Genomic DNA, 23,444 nt, shown 5'->3' with positions numbered 1-23,444 from the left:
GAGAGAGTGTCAGAGTGAGTGAGTGAGTGAGTGAGTGAGTGTGTGTGAGTGAGTGTGTGTGTGTGTGTCCTCCTCACCTGTGTGTGTGTGTGCTGCAGGGAGAGTGGAGACTGGGGCCGCTGCGGGAGTGTGGTGGTCAGTAATATTCTCAGGAGTCCGGTGGAGCTGCTGAAGCTGAGTGTGCCGTCGGTGGTCTATGCTGTCCAGAACAACATGGCCTTCGTGGCATTAAGTAACCTGGATGCTGCTGTCTACCAGGTATCTGAACACATGAGCTCCGGCTCCGAGCTTCACTTCCACACTAAAATAGACATTAAGGAAGAAGCGTCACGCAGCTCTATCCAGTGTAACAGCAGCAGTCTGAAGGGCTTGTGCCGTCACCTGATAGAGCAGTGTGAAGAACAGACTGATAGTCCCTGAGCATCGTCCCGTCTGATGAAACTCACATCCAGCTGCATTTATAAACACAATTCTGTTAGATCAAGTCTACAGAACATAACCGTTTCATCTTTTACCCAGAACCGTATTCAGTCTTCTGTCAGCTGAGACGCTGCCTGAGGAAACCAGAGAAGAGCAGGAGATGAAGTGATGATGATCAAAATGAGTTTATTAAAGAATCTTAGTTGCATTTGTTTCAGATCATGACAAATATAACAAGTGTTATTAGACTAAATGACCTCATCAACATCCCATAAAGCCTAGAACTAATATTCTGTCTTACTCATGAAGACCAGCTCTCCATGAAACTCCACAATCGTAAGATTAAACAACAAGCATAATAAAATTGACAAATGATTATGATTAAAAATCCCCAAAATAATGATTTAAACTACTAATGATTATAAAACAAATGTGTCCCTGGAGCACAAAAGCAGTCTTAAGTCGCTGGGGTATATTTGTAGCAATAGCCAACAATACATTGTATGGGTCAAAATTATACATTTTTCTTTTATGCCAAAAATCATTAGGATATTAAGTAAAGATCATGTTCCATGAAGATATTTTGTAAATTTCCTACCGTACATATATCAAAACTTAATTTTTGATTAGTAATATGCATTGCTAAGAACTTCATTTGGACAACTTTAAAGATGATTTTCTCAATATCTCAGCCAAATATTGTCCTATCCTAACAAACCATACATACATGGAAAGATTATTTATTCAGCTCTCAGATGATATATAAATCTCAATTTTAAAAAATGTACCCTTCTGACTGGTTTTGTGCTCCAGGGTCACAATTGAAGAAAAGAAGAAAACATGAATGTCTGGATTGAAGTGGATCCTCTGGTCCTGGGTATATGGGTGGTTTCTGACCAGATGAAAGGCCCCTTCACAGCAACACACGATAACGAGTTTATTCTAACAGTCTTCTGCTGCATTAAATCCTCCAGCTCTCTAATGTCCAGTGGATCCTGATTGGCTGTCAGTGTTTTTATTGTCCATCAGTTAGAAAAGTGATGCCATTGATATCGTTACTCTGTGTTGTTATTGCTCGCCAGTGCACTCTGAAGCCACTTGTCTCATAAGTAAACCGTAAATCTGTCTTCTTTGTCCCGCTGCTGTCAGTCACAGGGAGAGTCTCGCCGTACCTGTTTTTCTCATTGAATATCCTGTTTGAGTCGTACATGCCTCCGATTCTGGGAGCCCTGAGATCAGCGTGTGATGCTTCTTCAAGTGAATGAGTGCTTTCTGCTGGGTGGGGAAAGGTGAGTTTGAATGCGGCTGTGTGTGTGTCCGGTGACGTATCAGCTGAAGATCCCCTGCACGGCGCTGTGTACGGTGCTGATGCTCAGCCGCTCTCTGAGCCGCCTGCAGTGGTTCTCAGTCTTCATGCTGTGTGGAGGAGTCACGCTGGTGCAGTGGACGCCGCCGCAGGCCACCAAAGTCCAGGTACAGCTGCAGGAGATCCCATAGGAGCCCATTCACTGCCTGCTTCAAACCTGTACAGTCTAGATAGCAGCCTCCAGAGCATTGCACACCACCAGTCAAAACCTTTTAATGTTTCTGAAAGAGTCTTCTGCTCAGCAAGACTGCATTTATTTGATCAAAAATACAGTAAAAACTGTATTTTTTGTATGATCTGTGTCGCTGTGCTTCAGGTGGAGCAGAACCCGTTCCTGGGCTTCCTGGCGATCGCGGTGGCGGTGCTCTGCTCCGGGTTTGCAGGTACGATGTGTTCAGTCGTGTTTATGATCAGGGTTTCTGGTGAGGAGCATCAGTGACGCTCTGTTTGGGCTCAGGTGTGTACTTCGAGAAGGTCCTGAAGAGTTCGGACACGTCTCTGTGGGTGCGTAACATCCAGATGTACCTGTCGGGAATCGTGGTGACCCTCATAGGGGTCTTTGTGACGGACGGGGCCCAGGTCCTGGAGAAGGGCTTCTTCTACGGATACACGCCGTGGGTCTGCGTAGTCATCTGCGAGTAGCTCCTGCGTGGCCTTTACTCCTGCTCTCTGAAGTGGTGTGTTTGGAGGATAGGGCTCACTGAGCAGGAACGTCCTGTGTATTTAAACACATGGAGCGGTTTGATGGGTTTCTCTCTCTGCCTGCAGTTCTGGCCAGCGTGGGAGGAATGTACACGTCTGTGGTGGTCAAATACACTGATAACATCATGAAGGGCTTCTCCACGGCCGCTGCCATCGTCCTGTCCACCGTGGCGTCCGTCATTCTCTTCGGCCTGCAGATCAGTGAGTGTATCGCTCAGTCACATCGTATTCTGATCAGTTGGTGTATATACAGTTGAAGTCAAAAGTTTACATACACCTTGCAGAATCTGCAAAATGTTAATTATTTTACCAAAATAAGAGGGATCACACAAAATGCATGTTATTGTTTATTTAGTACTGACCTGAATAAGATATTTCACATAAAAGAAGTTTACATATAGTCCACAAGAGAAAATAAGAGTTGAATTTATAAAAATGACCCCATTCAAAAGTTTAGGAGTAAAATGCTGTATAATCAGTGCGAGTGATATATGAACTCCAAAAAGCCTTCAGAATATAGACAGGAAAAGTGTGGAGTGTGTAAGTGCTGCAGAAGTGGAGAAAAACTCACCACCTTTAAAGAAACAAATCTACAGACGCAAGTAGATAAAGTGTAATAAACGCTAGCATTCATGTATTTTGAATGTTTTCTTTTACAAGTCTGAAAGAAGACATGTTATGGAGCAAAACAGAGCAAAATCTCAGAATAGACTAATGCATGAAAAACACTTGATTTTGAGGCGTCCTTGTTACAGTGCGATTATACATTGAAGTACTGAGTAATATTAACTACGTGTATTTATTATATGCTTAAGGTTAGGATTTGGCTTCGGGTTACTTATGCATTGTTTGTTGTTGTTATAACGGTTAGTACATGAAACAACCTTAAAATAAAGTGTTACAATACAGAACAGATACATCTTTTGAATGTAATCTTGAATTAGAATGCTTTGAGCTGCTGTTGTCCAGCGCAGCCTCGTGGGGTGTTGTGTTGTGCTCACACACTCTTGGCTCTCTGCAGCGGCGGCTTTCCTCGGCGGAGCGCTGCTGGTGTGCGTGTCCATCTACCTGTACGGCCTGCCCAAACAAGACACCAGCAGAGTGCAGAAGCCCAGCTCAGACGGAGAGGACACACAGAGACTCATCACAGTCTGATGGACAGACACACATCTGCTCTGCTGGACAGGAGGAGCCTCTGGGTTGTTTTATCTCTCTGTGTAATTTCATTTCTAGGTCTTGATGCAGATGCACTGATACCAAACCCTACACTGAATGTCCCTGTGCTCTTCCGACAGGTTTATTCTTTAGATTGCCAATGTTATTTGTATAAGTGCTCTTAAATATTGACGCAAGCTGAACGCGAGGATCCTTATGGGTTTGGAAAGCTGTAAATTACAGAGCGAATGTTGAATCCTGTGTTTAGGGAAGGCCTGGTCATCCGGGGTGGTCTCTGAATGTTGGCTCTTACGGACTGATGCGTTCACACGCGGCGTCTGAATCCAGACGTGATTAAACCTGAGGACAGACTACATGCATCAGTCCCAATCAATCCAAATCCTCTTCAGATGTAAAAGCACTTTCCTTTACATGCGCTTCAGTTATTCCACACAAAACTTTGTGATGCGTTTAGAAATGGAGAAAGATGTCACTGGAGCTGCTGCCGTATTATAAAAATGTTGAACACTTAAGAAAATATGATTCATTTCGTCCACCAGCGTTGGGGGTAACGCAAGTTATGCGATCAGATTACTTTTTTCAAGTAACTAGTAAAGTAATGCATTTTAAATTAGTTTCTTTTTCAAACAAGTAACGCAAGTAATTGTTTTTCTATGTATTCCTCGACTCCTCTCCTGTTCCTGTGTTGATGCAGAGGCGCTTCCTTCAGTCGGAGGATCATTCGTTTGCAAAAAAAAGCAAACATTTTCAAACACCTTTGCCGTAATATTAATTCCTGTTAGATTTTGTGTTTTACAGAGAACTGTGTGTTGTGTTTTGCAAAAAGTGTTTTATGAAATTGAAAACTGAGTCAAAGGCCAAATATTAGCGTATGGTTTTGCAGATTTGGTGTGTGCTTCTGCTATTTGAGTGTCAGCTTTCAGAAACTGTCTGACAAGTAAAGATTTTGTGTGTAAGCAGTTGAAAAACACTAAATGCTTACAATTCAAACACACAGGTGACTTTCCTGCAGTGAACACAGATCAATAACACTGTAACAAAAAACTCTTAGGATTCAGGAATTTTTGCATTTGCAGCTCTATTACAGTATACATAAATTAAATTACAGATACAGATGTATAATTCAGCAATGAACTTTTGGGAAAACAATCATTTTCATTTCACTACTGTGAAGTAATCTTGCAGTAGATGAAAAGCACTAGATCAGTTCAAATACCAAAGAATTGTATGAACTTGGCATGCACCACAATACAGTACAGTAAAAAATTACATTAAAAAAGTAAATTTAGCATCCTCTGCACATTTGGCCAAATGTATACAGTATACAGCACTACAGCATTTTATTGGTCTCCTGACACAAGACTAGCTATATCTCTAACCAGTCATTTCTCAGTTCTGCAGAAATGCAGTTCACATAAAAAATGGTTACAAATAAAGTTTGACAGTCACACGCTTGAAGGTGTACAACATGTGCTACAGTTTACTGTACATGTAGAATAGTGAAATGTCCATGATCTAATGTACTGTACTGTAATTATACTGTATGTGTAAGTATAAATCCCTGTAGATGATGCAGAGATTCTGATTGGGGTGTCATCAGTTTTTAGACTACTCATTGTTAAACTTTGAGAAATGTGTCTTTGTTTTGAAAACTGAATTAATGGTTTGGGGGAAAAAGTGCCAACTAAGAGCAGTTATATTAACAATCGAGAAAACTGCAATACGACTAGATTCTTACCTAACTCTGCTATTAGTTTCCGTGATCAGCATCTTATTGATCTCATGTTATTGTCACGGCTTATATTCATGATGAAAGTGGAGCGAGCGGTCGGAGAATCGGATCACCAAACAATTACGCGATGAATCTCAGACATATCCGGACGAGATTAGATTTCTCAGAGGACTTCTGAGTTACCTGAACAGCAGTAATTGTCTGATTCACGAACAAATGGAAGAACAATTAGTTAGTGAACTGCGCCGCACTTTGTGGTTTTGACTCAAAAGATCCGGTTCATAAGTCATTTGTTAAAGAAGCCCACTACACTGGCACGCTGCGTGCGTGCAACCATCGTGCAGTTTATTAAAAGACGTGTTTTGGCCATTATTTTGCGTTACTCTGTCATCGCCGCGGCTGAAAAGTAGCTCATGAAACACTGCTTACATTAATATTTTATGCTGTGGTGGCACAGCTTTTTCTTAGTGTGGCAGTAGATCCCCCCTGCGAGGATGTGTTTCACTAGCAGCCTGAGTGTGTAAACCATACATCTGTGTTCTGCTTTACTTTCTCAAGTTTGCTTTATCGTTTATAATCATAGTCATGTTATATTGGTGTTTTCCTTGCTCTTGCAGTGCTTGCTATTGTTGTTTGTGGGGATCATGTAACATTTGTCTTCACAGATAAGAGGGGATGTCTCAGTCTCAAGCTTTTATGGGATGTTGATGTGAATCAGTTTGGTATAACACCACTTGCTGGATTTGTGCCAGTCAGACAAAGTCTGAGCATCAAAACATACACGACTAAGATTACTCAATAAATTCTGCTCAGCTTTTATAATCATCACGTTGTCTCCTCAGTCGACCTCCCAGGCTGACACAAGACTATTGATTAATACAGTTTTGTGAACTGGCTTGGATACGGATGAAACGGATGTCTTCTGACAGCATCTGGTAAATACACTGCAATATTTATTTTAATGCAATATTTCTGGTGTTGAGATTTGATCTAACATTATAATAATGACCTCTTATGTTTTAGCCGCACACAAATCAACGAATTCAGTGCACATTAGTAAAGGAGTTACAAATAGAGAAAGCAATGGTTCGATCGCAGATGCAGGCACTGGGCTTTACTAGGTTTTAAGGCAATATGAAACTGCATTTTAATCAAGAGGAACCATGTCAGTTTCAAGCAGTTCACAGTAAATGCTGCATCTCTGCTGCCACTGTGAGTTTAAGCTGTATTCACAAACACAAGGGTCACTTCATTTACATTTGCATCATTTACAACCTTTTTGTGTGCAGAAGTTTGCAGAATTTCACCAGTAATCTGTCAGAATAAAAGCTTGAGCATTTGAACGTCGAATAGTGAAAAATATAAGACATCAATGTTTGTATTGTAATTGTTGTGTTGGTTCTTATGAAGAGTGAACAAGTGTAAAGACCCTTATAACCACTTCCATCAGCAGTACAGTCTCAGCAGCAGCAACATGAGATATTTTCATATGAAATTAAACATCATATCACAATATATGACAAAACAAAACACAGCATTATCATTTGGTCAAGTTGTGCAATCCTATATATAAATCATTTTACAATAAAAACATCTAAATATAACAACTTAAATTAAAAATAACTAACTACAAAATAAAATGCTTACTAAAAAAAGATGGGATATTTTATCTGTTCACACGCACCAGTATAAAGAACCGTAAATATGTGAATGTGTTGAAATATTAACTTAAAATCTCGGGGAACCTCAAGAAAATATTTCACATCAAGCAGGACCTCACCTGCACAAACAAGGACTTTTTAAACTCCGCGGCGCTCTGCTTCACGGAAACCTGGCTTCACGGAGCCATCCCGGACAGTGCATTACATCTAACGGGCTTCCAGCTGTTCAGAGCGGACCGCAAAAAAACCACAACAAATTCCTCGTGTGTTTGCACACCTGGCGAATAAAGCTAATTCTGATTCTGATTCTGATTCTGAAGAGGTTCGGCTGACAAAAACTTTGGATGTATCATTTGAGCTTTTAAAAGTTACTAAAGGCCCTTTCGTTGGATTCATGTATTATTTATTTATATAATTTTGTCAATTGTTTTTAGTTTGTTCATGTTTCGTGAACTATGTTGACCCGCAACAAATATAAGAACAAATACATATGTATGTTTAAGTTTGTTCCTAAAAGATAATAAAAATTACATTTAAAAAATAGACAGTATATAGACATGAAAATTACTATAACACACAACAAAATGATTAAAACTTCAACTAAAATAAAATAAAAATGGAAAATATAAAATTAAAAACGGATTCAAAATATTAATAAAAACGATAAGTGTCTCAAAGATACTAAAATTACACTGGGTTAAACCATCAAGCTTTTATTTAGGATAAAACCTGCAGTGAGCCCTTAAAGCTTTAATAATCATTCAAACATGAAATGAAGCAAGTGACTCTGAGTCACTGAATCACTTACTCATTTAATGCATGCAAAACCGTGGATTCATTCAGTAATGAATCACTGCTGTGTTGATCAGAGATGCTGAACAGTTCTGCTGAGTCAGGGCGAGACTATACGTGTGTGTGTGTGTGTGTGTGTGTGTGTGTGTGTGTGTGAGGTGTGAGTGTGTGTGTGTGTACCTCTCTGCCCACCGGTGTCCCATGGCTCGCAGGATGTGAAAGAGCTGCTTGAAGTGGCCTGTCTGACTCTTATCGGTCTTAAAGAGGGATGGAGAGAGGAGCTGATGCAGAGAGTGGCAGAGCTGTGTGGTTTAGCAGTGATTTCTGACAGTTCTTACCACATAAATCATCTCATCAAAGCCGAACCTCTGCTTCCTGTCCAGCGCAGCTGCGACATCTCTAAACAAACAGAAATGACACGTGTTACGGCAGGAGACGACTCTGTAAACTCTACACAAGTGTGTGTGTGGCTCAGAGAGGTGCGTGACACCTGGTGATGTACAGAGACGTCCCATCACTGCGCACCAGTGTGGCGTAAGACGACATATCGTCCGCTCCAGACAGATCCACCACAGCCGTGCCCTTCCTGCACAACAACCAGTCACTGTCAGTTACCACACCACCATTATGTCTGACTGACAGATGTGTCCTTTCAAAGAATACTTCACACAAATAACCGTTTGAAGTGACAAGGTGTCCATAATCAATAACCCAGTGAAAAAGTGCATCTGCTGTTGTCGCTCACATCAAAATCCAGCCACAGATTTGTTTAGAGCTGTTTAAACGCTGCTTGATCTGTGCAGATTTCTCTCCTGATTCAGACCAGAACACTTTTTCACTGGAGGAAGCGTTATTATGGATTATGGACTCATATTTTAGTTAAAAACAAGATATGATCTATTCACTATCATATTGGCGAAACTGATCTGGCAATGCGATGCATTGTGTTTGCACTCTGGAGAGAATCAGAGGGTTTATTTTTGTCTGTGCTGAGTCCAGTGAAAGGCAAGCTTGAGAATCCTCTCATAACAAAACTTAATGCGATCGCGTTGAACTAAGACGAGCAACAGCTTTTTAGTGAATATAAAGGCAGTGCTCTTTGTGTGCTTTCTAGGCTATACAGCCAATAATCCATTCAGAATTTGTACAGAACTTTTATTTTTCACAGCATGTCATACACGCTGCAAAGTTTCGGGAATGAAGTGATTCACACTTGAAAGAGCAAAACGGGACAAAAATGTAGGTGAAAATGCTGTGTTTGAGCAGTTTTCACAGCAGCTCATATTCAGGCGATCGCATGGAGTTTTATGTGGCAGAAGGCTATATGTTTCAAAGTCAGACAAATTAGCATCTGTTGATTTCATCTTATGTGTAGATTGCTGGGTTTTATTTAGTGTCGTACTCGGTGGTCTTTAAGAGTCCTGCGGTCGTCAGCTCGTCCAGCACACTCTGGGTTTGATGGTGATGAAACGCCTCTCCAGAGTAATGGTCAAAGTCAACTCCTAAACGCTGAGAGAGCACAGACACCGCCGTCAACAACACAACACATTTTCATTCCTCACCGACAGATATTTGTTCTGTAATCTCTCAGTTTCTCAGAACACAAGGCTTCATATCTTCATTTTGCATCTCAACTAAATGTATCCTGATTTAAGAACATCTGGATATTTATGTTGGAAAACGACAAGAATACTGAGGAAGATATTCATTTTTGCATTTTCATTCAAGTCAATGTAAGACTTTCTGTACTTTTTAAAGTCTTAATTTGTTATTAGCAATGTGCTTTTGGGTCAAAACAACTCAAGATGATGGAGCAGGTCACATGTCTCTTTCTATTCATTATCGTGAGTTACGCTCAGTTTTTGACAGACACTCTCAAGAAGTTCAGTTTATACATGCGGCTTCATGAAACCTGCCTTGCTGTTTGAGTGTTGAATATTATACATGAAAATACACTGATTTTAAGAGTTTATTCTTCATTTTATCCTTTAATAGTATAGTATTGTATGACTTGACAGGGTTACCGGTACAGTTTACAGCATTGTTTGAGAGAGATTTAAGAAAAATCGACATGCACCTGAAATATGTTCAATACGAATCAGTATCAAATATCCAGTCAAATGCTCATTAGAATATCAAACTTGCCGAAGTCACAGATGCTGTGAAGATGCATAAGAAATCCTGAACGTTAACATCTGAAATGTGATTTTACACACGTGCATAAAATTGGCATAATTTAATGCATTAGGCAAAGGCAGAATCTAGAGTTTCGCATTAGTTAAAATACACATTAAAACTATTTAATTTCACATTTTAATTGCACTCAACCAATGCACGCCATTCCTCAAACGCAGCTTTGTTATTATTTTATTATTTATTTTTTGTTTTGAGCGCAAGCACTCCCAGATATGAACACATAAATCCCTCACGAACGAGACCTGATATTACCTGATAGATGCGTTTATATTCGTCCACCGTGATCTCACGAAACGCACGCTCTCATCGTGCTCGGCCTCGCGGTTCACCTGAACATACACCTGCAGAACAACAGATGTGAGCGCGTGCAAGCCAAACACACAGACGTCTGCTCAGAGCGGACCTCAAACAGGTGCTCCAGCTGCTGCGTCCTCAGCTTCTCCTGAGAGCCGGAGCGTTCAAAGCCTGCGCCCAGCAGACCTGCAAACACCAGACACCACAGACTCAAACCAGGCTCACTGAGATACCACATGCCCTTTTACAGGAGATAACACATACAGTATGTAACAGAGACCGAGCGACACGCGTCACAATCTGAAAACCTCGCCCACCGGCGGGGAAACAATCCAACGCTCTCCATTGCAGTGTTGCCAGCTTAGCAATTTTGTTGATAAATTTAGCAACTTTTCACACTACCCTAGCAACTTTTGCTTCCAAACGCACCTAGCAACAAATTTAGCACTTTTAATAAGTGACTCAAATGATAAAAAGGCACACATTTTCCATCTAAATTACACAAAAAGAGGAAAGCAAAGATGCTAAGCAGTACACACAACACATTAAGTTAGCTGCTATTTTCAGTTGTTCCGTTTAATAATAATAATTAAATCACTGTTCATTTATGATACACCTTGTACCTGCGATTGCCGATCATTTAGTACACTGTAAGAAAAATATCTAGAAAAATGGAAAAGGTACTAGCAATTTTCCAGGACAAATCCATAATCCATTATCCGTTGTAACCCGAAAACACAAAATACAATAATTTAAAATGAGGTTAAAAACCTGTGAAAAATCAATACGCAAAATTCCTTCATGTTAACACAGTAGATTGTGCCCTATTTTGACACTCATCTTAGAGTGTAGCATACTAACTAACTACTAATACACTGCTTCAAACTATAATTGTTCAGAATGTGTAGTTTTACTAGTTTACTATCTAATAAAAAACCTTAAATTGTTCAAAAATGTGTAAGTGTTCAATATTTCAATGTTGTTGTTTTTTAAATAGCTATTTATATTTTAATATACTATATTATATTATTTTACGAACAAATCTAAATTAACACATATCATTTTTTATATTTTTTTTGGCTGAGATTTGATGATGCGACAATGTTGCAGTGATTACGTACTGACGTCATCGCGCAATATGACTCTGTATTGCGGGAAGCTGCCTCCTTGTCATTTCTGACTTATAACAAAAAACAGAACAATGTCTAAAAGCTGCTGTGTGACGAGGTGTACAGCAAACATGCTAACAAAACCAGAACTACGTTTTTATAAGCTGTCGACCCAAAAAACGAGCGTTTAGGACTCAAAAGTAGAGCGCAACGTGTCTATTACTCCGAGAACTGCACCCGAGAACTTTCACACAGCAGCTTTTAGACATTGTTCTGTATTTTGTTATAAGTCAGAAATGACAAGGAGGCAGCTTCCCGCAATACAGAGTCAATGAAGAGCATTGGATTGTTAATAACGGTAACAGGTAACTTACCAAACTGCATTCCCCAGTCGCCCAAATAATTGACTCGAATGACCTCCTTCCCCAAGGCCTTCTTTAGGTTGGCAATGAAGTTTCCTCCAAAAGAAACAGAGCTCATAATTTAAGCTGAGAACGTGTTTGTGAACTACTGTTTTATTAAAATCATCTGTTCAATACAAACACAGAATATTTGTACACCAGTACTCCCTCTGCTGGTGACAGAGGTAACTAGTTTAACAGGAACGCATTGCATTTGACACTTGCAGAACTATTTCAACAGAGTAATGACCTTACCGATTATAGTGGAGCGCAGGTGTCCGGCGTGAAATTTCTTAGCGATATTTGGAGAACTAAAGCACAGAGAGTTCAGTGTATAACACCACAGAGCCACAGGCTACATCACAACATGCTGTAAGCTAACGGGTGTGCTACTCACAGTGTACGCATGCCAAAACAAGGCTTTCCTTCACCGCAACAGTTATTTACACCTAGTTGGCACTAACTAATGTACTAAGACGGAGCTATTAAAACACATTTAGCATCTTCTTGTAGCCATAGACTGTCTAATTTAACGAAACTAGCTACGAGTCTAATTTATTCTCTGTAGTCTTTGAGAGAGCTCTTTTGACTTGGCCATATGTATGTGTAACAGCTCAACAAAATTACATCTTGTTAAAGAGTTTCCAAAGACTTATTTTTGTTTTAACACATTTCTTTTTACCCTACCATGCAAATAAGTGACTTAAAAACAGCAGCGTTGAATAATAATGACATGGCTGTATTAAAAAAAAACTCCAAAATATCTCATTATATACTGACACCATCACTTTTAATATGCCACTAAACTGTTATAGATGCTATTTTAAACATTTTGGATCTTCAGAAAAGCTTTCATTTATAATGTATTAACCTCTTAACTGTTAGGCCTCTTCTGAAGAAACCGAACCTTGACCCTTCTGTTTATTCTAATTTTAGACCTATTTCAAATTTGCCTTTTATTGCGAAGATTTTAGAAAAAGTTGTATTCAATCAATTGCAGGATTTTTTTGAGTGCCAATTCAATCCAATTCAAGGCTTTAGAGTGCGCCATAGTATTGAAACAGCTCTTTTGGAAGTATGTAATGATGTATTCATCTCTACAGACTCTGGAAATTCTGTTATTTTAGTACTTTTAGACCCAACAGCAACGTTTGATACAGTTAATCATTCCATTCTCTTTTCTCATCTAGAGCACTATGTGGGCCTACGGGGTAATGTTCTGAAATAGTTTGCATCTTACTTGCATAACAGATGTTGTGCAGTTAATATTGCAAACCACACTGCATCTGTAGCCAAGCTTACCTGTGGAGTCCCACAAGGCTCTATTCTTGCTCCCATTTTGTTTTCTCTTTATATGTTTCCGTTGGGGAATATTTTTAGGACACATGGAATTTCCTTCCATTGCTTTGCAGATGACATTCAAATCTACTTACCATTCAAAAAAGGAGATATAAATGATTTCGAAGTCTTGGCAGCCTGTTTGAAAGACTTAACTAATTGGATGTCTACAAATTTCTTGCATTTTGAATCGAAAACTGAGATTATTGTGTTTGGTCCAGCATCCTCCTCAGTCACTTTAAAAGCAAAGTTCTCTCAATTTAAGTTTGATTTGAAACCACGTTAAAAATGTGGGCTATATTATAGATAGTCACCTTAAAATGGATAAGCAAGTTAATTGAATTGTTAGGTCTTGCTTTTCCCATCTTCGTCAAATCTCCAAAATCAAGTAATTTCTTAATTTTATGGACACAAAAAAGATTATTCATGCTTTAATTTCATCACGGCTGGACTATTGTAATAGTCACGTATTTTTGCGCACACGTAAGCGGGAGTACTTGCTTCCCTCCATTGGCTGCCTGTAAGATATAGGATTGATTTTAAAGTACTTATATTTGTTTATCAGTCTATTCATAGGTTTGCTCCTACATACCTTTCTGACCTTATTTCAATTCATCAGGTAGCCGGTCCCAATCTTTGGAATAGCTTACCACAACACATTAGATCCGCACCCACTTTGTCCATTTTTAAGCATAAACTTAAAGACTACTTTTTCTCTCTTGCTTTTAAATAATGTGTATATATGTGGCCTTTTGTGTTTTTCTTCTCTTAACTCTGTTTTAGGGTTATATTGTTTTCTTTTTGTTGGTATTTAGTTTTATCTTTGAATTGTAAAGCACCTTGGACAATGAACATTGTAATTATATGGTGCTATATAAATAAAAAGATGAAAGACTAAGACCAAATATTGTTGGCTTAAAACAGATGAAGAGTTGGCAGGCCTGTGCTGCAGTTCAGTGGATGTTTGGCGCTATAGGGTCTCTGCCGGTCACAGGACTGAGATCTACGAATGAACCCACCTAAACTCCACCAGCGTCCTTCCTCCCTGCAGATGACGCAGAAACTCACTCTTCACACCAAACCCGTCTGGATCTGAGCGCAGCTGCTCTAGGAGTTTCTGAAGAAAACAGAGTGTGAGAGACATCCAGACACACTTTAATTAGAAAAAAATCACAATGAAATAGAAGTAGCAACAGATATTTTCTTCTGTATTGTGACCAGTGTTGGGGGTAACACATTACAAGTAACGCCAGTTACGTAATCAGATTACTTTTTTCAAGTAACTAGTAAAGTAACTAATTACTTTTTAATTTAGCAGGAAATATCTGCGTTACTTTTTCAAATAAGTAACAGCCGTTACTTTGTTTCCATGTATTGAGTGACAGCTCTGGTGTTGCCATGGTGACAGAAATCAGGAGTAAGTGCAGAGCGTTGTGTGTTACTGTAGTTCTAGACTAAATATGAACATGTGTTTACTCATCTCACTGCACAAATCACCTTACGACAGAGTTCACGTGTGATTCATGAAGCATTCGTATGCCGCCAATCTCATCATACGAATGCTCGCACGTTGATAAATGTGGCGGCAGAAAACAATCATCATTAGAATAACACGCCCCTAAAAACACCTTGGTTTAGAAGCCTCGCCCCTAGAGTTTACGACACGGAGAAACGAAACCCGGCCTAAAAGAGGAGGTAATCTCATCAAAGAGAGATTGATCTTACTCCAAAAACACCCGTTAACCTTGTAACTGCAAACAATTACATTAATGTATGTGTATATTAAATACCGGTAAATATAAAGAAACCTTTACAAACATAAACATTATTTAGTTCCTTTCACTCCACAACAAATCCTTTACATTTAACGACGTTACAGAACAAGAAGGACAAAATAAGCAGCTATAAAATTATATATTAAACTTTAATATAAAAAAAAAACGCTATAAGCTAGTGGCATTTATTATAAACAGCAAACGTCAAGCAAAACTGAAACGGCATTGGGCTCACGAGCCTCTTGCATTCAACTAGAATCCAAATGTTTCCATTTTTGCCATATTTGTAACATTTGGTTGCTTAACTATTATTCATTATGTAGCCTAAACATGGCTTTATACTTCACTCATGCTCTAATATCCGCGTTAAATCCTTCACATGCATACAAATGTTTGTTTGGGCGCTGCACGCTGATTTCACAGCGGACCTTTAAAATAAATAGTGTGACTTTTATGTTTGGTTGACTGTATTTTAGTTTGATGATGAATGGCTGAAATGTCAGGCAACGCTAGAACTAATACTGTTTGTGTGTGCGCGAGCGCCAGCGCGATTAAATCAAATAAAGATATAAAGAAAATAAATAAAATGCATTAAGAGTGTCACAAAAACGAGCGTAGCATATAGGCTACTTGTCGCGCAGTTTTTTTTTTCTTTTGTTAAGAGAAATATATTTTGTGTAGCCCTTTTAAAGACTTAATTTCTGTTTTTCTCTCAACACAGAAACAGGAGAGGAGTCAGTGAATAAATGGGAAAACAGAGTAACTTGCATTACTTATTTGAAAAAGAAACTCAATATATTTTGTTGTAAATTTGAAAGTAATGCATTGCTTTACTAGTTACCTGGAAAAGTGATCGTAATTCATGTTACCTGTAATGTGTTACTCCCAACACTGGTCAAAACATTAAAAAAATGAAACGTATGCATGGACGAATCATTCACAATGAGATCTATAATATGCATTTAGACTATACAATTTTAATGTCATGCTAACATTAAAGGCAATATATATATATATGTAGCATTGGCTTCATTCAAGCTGTCAAACCAGAAAAAGACAAACATATTGCTGTAATAGGTCTACACAGCTTAACCTGCAGCCAAGGGTGATTCAGGAGTGTGTTCACCTGTGCCAGGACGAGTTTGTTCAGTCTGAAGTGAAGCACTCCTCGGCCAGCGACGACCTCCTCCACCACAGCATCCAGCTTCATCTGGAGCAGAGAAACACACACATCCATCTGGGCCCGCATTCACAAAACACTTCATCTTACCACCAAGCGTTCTCCTGAAGAGCAGCAAAAGCTCTTCGCTAAGAGTTTCCCCTTTAAACCTATTCTCAAAGCTGCGGAGACAACCCTTTGCTGAGGAACAGAGAGAAGTCTTAAGCTCAGAGTAAGGGGGCGGGGCTGAGCTCGTTGCTATGGATGATGTCAGCGTGCTTATTAACTATGCACACAGTGATTTATTCATAGAAATTGTGTAGTGCATGATAATATGTTGCCACATTTAAATAATGATTTTTTAAAAAAATGCAGGCTAATTGTCAGCCTCTTACATGTGTGCTTCTTGTAAACAATTAGTGTATATGCAAATAAACAGCCTTCATATGAACCCTCCTCATAATAACATTGGTTTTGTTTGGTTTAATTACAAACTGGACGCAAGCACAGCTGTTACTTCTTGCCGAGCTGATTAATGAAAACAAGGATATAATCAAAGGAAAATCTGGAGTTAGATAACCACCAAAACCACAGGTGATACCTTTTTAAAAGCACATTATCGTCAAATGTTTCTAAAAATGTTTCTGTTCCGAGACAGATTGCTAGCAACAGTTATTTTAGGATAGTTTGTGGCTTGGTCTTAGTGACTTAGGAGTCCTCTTCACTACTCCTAACGTTTCACAGATTTAGGAGCTAGTTTTACTGCTAAAACACTTTGTGAAACACTCTTAGAACAAAAATTTAGGAGTCCTAAATTGAAGACTGACACGGCCATTATTTTTAAGATTTTCTCCTAAATCTGCGAATTATGAGCTACTTTTAGCTTTAAGATGTTTTGTGAATACGGGCCCTGATGCACAACCACAGTAGTGCTCACACTGTCATTCCCCAAAGCATTTACTCAGCTCATCAGAAGTAGCTGCGAGTGTCACGTCTGCCGCGGGGAGCTTTATGAACATGTTTGCGTTTCTTCCCCAGAGTGATCAGCCCTGCTCTGTCCTCGTGCCAGACTCACCTGATTGGCCAGGGCTTGTGTTTGGCTCTGCAGGTCTCCCTCCGCAGCAACAGCTCCGTCCTGCAGCAGACGCTTCACCGACACACACAGATCAGCGGCAGACCTGAGACGACACACACACGCTCTACAGGGCTGGCTCTGGGGCTTAATGCAATGACATTCACACCCGGCTTTCTGCTCTGATTTAAGAGTTTAAGACCTTTTTAAATCTAGCAGAAACCCTGGCAGTCATTCCTGAATGTGACTGGAGAGCATGTATGACACACACATCTTCATCTTCATCACATGCTGCTGTGTAGCTCAGTGACGAGAAGCAGTGTTGGGGAAAGTTACTTTCAAAGTGATGCGTTACAATATTGCGTTACTCTATAAAAAAGTATCCACTTGTGTCACTTAGTTACTTTTTTAATTGAAAGCTACGCATTGTTACTTTTGCGTTACTTTTGTCACCTGGGCTGAACTTACTTTGTTTTTTTTTTAACAAAAAACCCAAAATGTATATTTTTGGTGACTGTAAGGGCGCTTTCACGCCTAAACTGAAATGAATAATCCACAGACTGAATGAAGTGCCTCTGTAAGCACAGGAGAGCTGCCAGTGAATACAGGGAGACAAAGTAACCGAGTGTAGTGTAGCGGTTTCTCACGGTTTCTTCGACACGGGCACTGCAGAGATGAGCGGGATGAACACGTCCTCAGAGAGTCCACACACCTTGGCGAGCTGTAAAACACGCAGAGCGATCAGCTGCGATCAGTGCTGTGCCGGAGCTCAGACTGACGCGACGCGATTACCTGCTGCGCGACGCTCCTCCTGAAGAAACACGCCATGAGCTCACACAAGCCTCTCTCTCGTGTCTGAGAACACGCGTTTGACCCTTGACCTCAGATACCGTCAACACTCGACGCGTTTTCAAAATAAAGGTCACCACGCAAACTGCTCGCACTAGACATGAGCAATCGAATAGAAATAATTCAAATGAACGTGTTACCACTGTTACTTTACCTTTTCAATCATTGCCTCTGGACGTATGTGACCCTGCAGCACAAAAGCAGTCTTAAGTCGCTGGGGTATATTTGTAGCAATAGCCAACAATACATTGTATGGGTCAAAATTATACATTTTTCTTTTATGCCAAAAATTGGAACTGGAACAAGCTGTCGTATACGCCAATCCAGAGCATCCCAAGCATGCTCAATGGGTGACATGTCCGGTGAGTATGCTGGCCATGCAAGAACTGGGATGTTTTCAGCTTCCAGGAATTGTCTTAGATCTTTGAGTTCAGCTCATGAAAAGTGTTGCGTTTATAATTTTGTTCAGTGTACTTTAGATGAGGACAGCACTGCTTCATTAACAGCATTTTTACATTAAGATCTACAATTCTTCTGTTCTAATGATTAATAAAGTCTAAATGTGGCATTTTACAAGTAGCAAAAAACACAACTGATTCATGAGAAGTGGGGCAAAACGGTGCAAAATTGAAAAATAAAACCTTGTACTCAGACAAATTAAACTACATTATCTTATATGTACTAAGCTATTGAGCTGTGCTTTGATGCAACCTCCCAACTTTTCTCTTTTTTATCAAAACCTGCTTTTTACCTTCGACTGTGATATAACTTTAACCTTTTCTTTAACAGCAATCAAGATGTTTTTAACATTTCAAAACACATTCTCATGTTAGCAGACAGATTACACTTTCACGTGTGACTAACAATTCCTCAACAAATATAAAACATCATAACGAAATATTATCAAAATATTCATCTGACGGAGGTGACGAAAACCTGTCATTTCAACAATCAAATACACTGAATCAAGCAATCACTGTATTAAAACAAGCACAACAAAGAGCGAGTATGTTATTGTTTATAACAGATTCACATTTAAGTATTTTGATATATCTTTGGAACACAAACGATCTATTTTCTCTCATCTCAGAACAGTATGTCTGCTGTGGTAACACGGTAACTTTTAAAAACAGTTAAATTAACAAATGAAACAATTAGTTGTTACCTCTATCCATTAACATTCACCAAGATCTTAACATTCACCCTTAAACATCTTAACAAATTAACCAATAATTATCAGAATACAAACGAACTGTATGTATATGTACAGTGGTGTGAAAAAGTGTTGGCCCCCTTCCTGATTTTGGATGAACGGTCACATTCAGTTATAAATTGTAACATGTATTTCAAAGTGCTAAAGTTTGACAAAAAGTCACGTAATTTGCATTGCTGGATATTTTGTCTCTACGTGTTTTAATTATATTTATGGAATATTGAATGTACATTTTAGTTGTATTATAATATATTACCATCTTAGAGATAAAACATACCTTGTATATTAATTCTAAGTATTAGTATCTATAAACTAAAACTGACTGGTTCCTGTGTGGACGGAGACGCTATTAACCAAAGGCTGGTTTGAGGTCCAGGCAGAAGTCAAAGCAGACTTCTTGCTCTGTTCACACTTAAAAAAGCTCTTAATACTGAACTCTCAAAGTGCACCAGATTGATGCAGATCTTCCCCAGACTCCACTACAGACTCCAGCAGACAGTCTTACACAATCCTGCGGGAGACACTGGGTTTAGTTGCCAGTGATAACTCATTCCACATTAACCAGTAAACACAGAGTAAAACATCCTCTGGCAGATGACATCAACTGTTCTACACTGCAGCAGACCCAATGAAAGCAGTCCACGAGTCTGTGCTCCAGTGTGCAGCTTCAGCTCATCTACTCACCTTCACTCAGTGCTGTTTTGTCGGTTTAGGCACCGACTGGTTAATCTCGTACAGGAAACCCTAATTATCCAATCTAAAGTGCACTTGACAGTTCAAGAAACAACAGCAGTTATGTAAACGCTTTATTTGTATACTTTCCCAACATAAGTCATTTAAACTACAGGAGCAGTAAAACCATAATGCAGAGGAAAGGGGCAAAAGAAATAAAAACAAAAATAAATACAAAGCATGAAAACAGACTCCAATCGAAATAAATGCTGTATTTGATTTGTACATGAAAACTCCAGATGAAAGTATTTACACAAAGCTATGAACCGCAGTCTCCCTCACACACGTCTCACATTTATCATGGCAATCGACGGCATTTGCAGCGAATAAAAGGCATTTTACATAAATCAAACATAAAAAACCAGGATGTAATGACAGGTGGCTGTGTAAAAGGCATGGTCAAAGCCTAATAAATATCCAGGGTTCAGTAAGAGACACAAGAGCCACTGATTGGAGTAATAGCTGCAGGAAGCACTGAGCCGCTGCAGAGAGAGAGAGAGACACGAGCTCTGTGCGGAGTGGGGAGAGATGCGTCTGGCACTGCTGGAGACCCACAGGAGCTCCACCATCCGCAGGACAGCGCTCAGGACACATCTGCAGAACAACAGCGCTCATGAGACTAACACAGACACCACTGATCTGCCCGGAAACAGCAACTAAACAAAGAATTCTCTTCTGCTCAGCAAGGCTGTGTTTATTTGTACAAAAACGTTAATATTGTAAAATATGATTACAATTTTAATTAACTGTTTTGTATGTGATTGTCTGTTAAACTGTAATCGATTGCTGTGATCAAAGCTGTATTTTCAGCATCATTACTCCACTTTTTGTGTCTTTTGCCAATCACAAGCCTGATTCAAGAAGGGGGTCTCAAAAATGACCAGACTCATTCATTTTAAGTTAAATTATGCTTTGTTGGTATAATGTCTGCTAGAATGTTAAAAAATATTAAGTGTAAGTAAATATTTTTAAATTGTTGTTTTCTAACCGATTTTTTTTTTCCTTTGAGAAGCAAGACAAAATAATAAAAAATAAAAATGGCCACAATGGATTTATGCAATCGTGAAAAAACTGGCAAAATACATGGGGAAAAAAAACAAAGAGGAAAAGCGGTGTTCGGTATTGGAAGAAAAGAAATGTGATGTGTGCATCCCTAATGGGCAGGCACAAGACGAGCGCATACGTACAGCTGGCTGGCTGCTCCCCGAACCGCCTCATCAGCTGGTCGTGGGTGAACTTCACGAACGCATCGTATTGTTCTGGGAAGGCAAGAAAAGCACTCCATCAAACCAAGGCAGGCCTCCACAGGACAGCACATGGTGTGTTTGGGACAGATACCTGCGAGTTTGGTGGTCAGGATCTGGTCGTACTCCTCGCGCACCTTCTCCTCGCGCTCCTTCAGGAGACGCTCACAGATCATGCCCACCTGCTTCAGTGTGAAGAGCGGCTGCTCGCGTCTGGACGGGGACGCTGATCCAGAGGACGCGCCTGGAACACATCAACAGCACCAACCAATCAAGCAGCCTGACAGCATCTCGTGACACTGATAACCACAGCTCTCCCGATGCACTGCAGCTAGCTGACCGTGAGTGACAGGCCATCTGACCAATCATAACACAAGAATAGATTAACTTCAGTGGACTTAAACTTGAAAAAACGCATTCTGATGTTCATTCATGTTTATTTTGTGCTTTAAAGGGGTCATATGATGCTGCTAAAAAGAACATTCTTTTACAAAGAATATCTCTTTGGATTTGAGACTTTAGTCTTTGCAACTTTACAGATCTTCTTTATGCACCAAGAGCTTGTAACACTCCAAAGAGAAAGGAAAACTTGAAATCGCATCATATGACCCCTTTAAGATGATATGAAAAGAGGATCGGATCATGTGCAACTTGAACTGAGGCAACACAGCGATCTGTCACAACACATTAATGAGCCACAAAACGGTAGGATATTTATTGATTGAATTCCTTAAAAAAAAAAAAAAAGAAGACAATTTTAAAGCCGAGACCTTGTTTCATATCAGAAGTAACCTGCTCTGTCTTGTCTGTCGGTGTGTTGTCAGTGTCCTCTTTGCTCTGCGATGTATTTTTACAGCATGAGAACATGGGTGTGGTGTGAGAGCAGCATGGCTTGTCAGACATAGCAACAGTAACTAAGGAGGGCGGGTCTTTGCAAACAGTCAGTTACACACAAACATTCCATAAGTACATACACTTCCCAGTACATAAAGTTTCACAGCTGAAGCTGAATACAAGGGCAATCGCGTGGTTTACTGCACAGTATAAACATGTGCTTTTACCTGCCAGTATTTCAGCGTTTCCCTCTCTAAACGCTCTCAGAAGACAAATCACACATCGTTAAAACAACAATTACGATATTATCGCAGACGATATATATCGCACACCCCTAGCAGTACACACTGCAGGATTTCCCACAGGATTCTGTGAGACTGTGATGGGTGAACCTCTGGATGACTTTTGTACATTTTAAAGCTAAATTCATCTGGTGCACTTTGAGAGCTCAACATTAAGAGCTCTAACTTCTAACTAATGTTCAGTGTGCAAATTGAACAAAGAAAAAAGTCAGGGAATTGACTGAATAGTACTTTAACTTGAACCTTTTTAACCCTCTTTTTAGTTGTGATACAGTGTCTTAGTCTTTTAGGAAGCCAAACCATTAGACTGTAATAACAATAATTATTTTATATTATTTATTACTATTCCTATAACAGTAATAGCCATATATTTTAAAACAATTACATTGCAACAAATGAAAACGAATATTTCATAAGTATATTATTTTTGCTTTACACTACAGCAGGGAAATTACAATGCTTATCCTGATTTCTACACTTGCATGAGGCAAACCCTTGAGCTTTTAATTGGACGGAAATCTCCACCTTCAGTGAAAACAGGTTTACAAACGCGTCTCATTGCAAATTTAGTGAAATGCTGTAATTATCTGTCCATTAAAATGTTGGAAATTATGCAAATGTGAAAAAGCATACGGGTGGCCGTTGCGTTCCCAAAGGCGCACTAAACTCACAGCACATGCAATAAAAGAGTTCAGTGCATTCACTGTGAACCGAGCCGTTCTGAGGCGCGGAAAACACCGGATCATGACCTGATCGTATCAACAAAGTGTGTGCTTCGCTTTGAAACGCGCCGCAAAAACAGACTTGATAAAAGGATTAAGTCATATTGTGCTTTTGGTAGGGATGTGCGATATATATCGTCTGCGATAATATCATAATTGTTGTTTTAACGATGTGCGATTTGACATTATCGAGTATTTTGCAAAAACATTTAAAACACACCTACAGGGTGCACGCTTACATTACGTGAAGTGCATTTAGAGTGCGCTCTTTCACTGCTTGATTCAGTCTCTTAGAATACATTCAGAATGATCTCAAATTCAAGACATGGGGGCAGAAAATGTATATATTTATACC

General features: G+C 39.5%; 3 protein-coding genes across 3 annotated transcripts in view; 1 reads left to right on the top strand and 2 right to left on the bottom strand.

Moving 5' to 3' along the window:
- LOC107697507 (CMP-sialic acid transporter) overlaps positions 1–4,272 on the top strand; it is a 7,691-nt gene extending 3,419 nt beyond the window's left edge. The window contains exons 5-9 of the mRNA XM_016498312.1: positions 1,740–1,893; positions 2,103–2,169; positions 2,244–2,420; positions 2,555–2,689; positions 3,510–4,272. Of these exons, the coding sequence (XP_016353798.1) occupies positions 1,740–1,893; positions 2,103–2,169; positions 2,244–2,420; positions 2,555–2,689; positions 3,510–3,643 (667 nt within the window). The 3' untranslated portion in view covers positions 3,644–4,272. The remainder of the gene's footprint in view (positions 1–1,739; positions 1,894–2,102; positions 2,170–2,243; positions 2,421–2,554; positions 2,690–3,509) is intronic.
- Positions 3,647–18,061, bottom strand: LOC107697506 (probable arginine--tRNA ligase, mitochondrial). Its single transcript, XM_016498311.1, is given in 15 exon segments — positions 3,647–3,658; positions 7,862–8,106; positions 8,188–8,248; positions 8,340–8,435; positions 9,252–9,358; positions 10,298–10,343; positions 10,346–10,386; positions 10,449–10,525; positions 11,823–11,906; positions 12,105–12,160; positions 14,207–14,304; positions 16,089–16,172; positions 17,197–17,299; positions 17,841–17,914; positions 17,986–18,061. Coding segments are annotated over 14 exon segments (1,173 nt in total). The 5' UTR covers positions 18,022–18,061; the 3' UTR covers positions 3,647–3,658; positions 7,862–7,896.
- Positions 18,062–20,048: 1,987 nt separating this feature from the next.
- The window catches only part of LOC107697505 (akirin-2), a 9,111-nt gene continuing 5,715 nt past the window's right edge, over positions 20,049–23,444 (bottom strand). The window contains exons 3-5 of the mRNA XM_016498310.1: positions 21,326–21,475; positions 21,175–21,246; positions 20,049–20,581 (exon numbers count right to left, since the gene is read on the bottom strand). Coding sequence (XP_016353796.1) covers positions 20,571–20,581; positions 21,175–21,246; positions 21,326–21,475 — 233 coding nt within the window. The 3' untranslated portion in view covers positions 20,049–20,570. The remainder of the gene's footprint in view (positions 20,582–21,174; positions 21,247–21,325; positions 21,476–23,444) is intronic.

The sequence above is a fragment of the Sinocyclocheilus anshuiensis genome, unplaced genomic scaffold (genome assembly GCF_001515605.1).
Source record: "Sinocyclocheilus anshuiensis isolate Anshui unplaced genomic scaffold, SAMN03320099.WGS_v1.1 scaffold1452, whole genome shotgun sequence".
NCBI classification, from domain to species: Eukaryota; Metazoa; Chordata; class Actinopteri; order Cypriniformes; family Cyprinidae; genus Sinocyclocheilus; species Sinocyclocheilus anshuiensis.
Note: the sequence above shows the minus strand (reverse complement) of the source record. Positions and strands in the feature narration are given on the sequence as shown.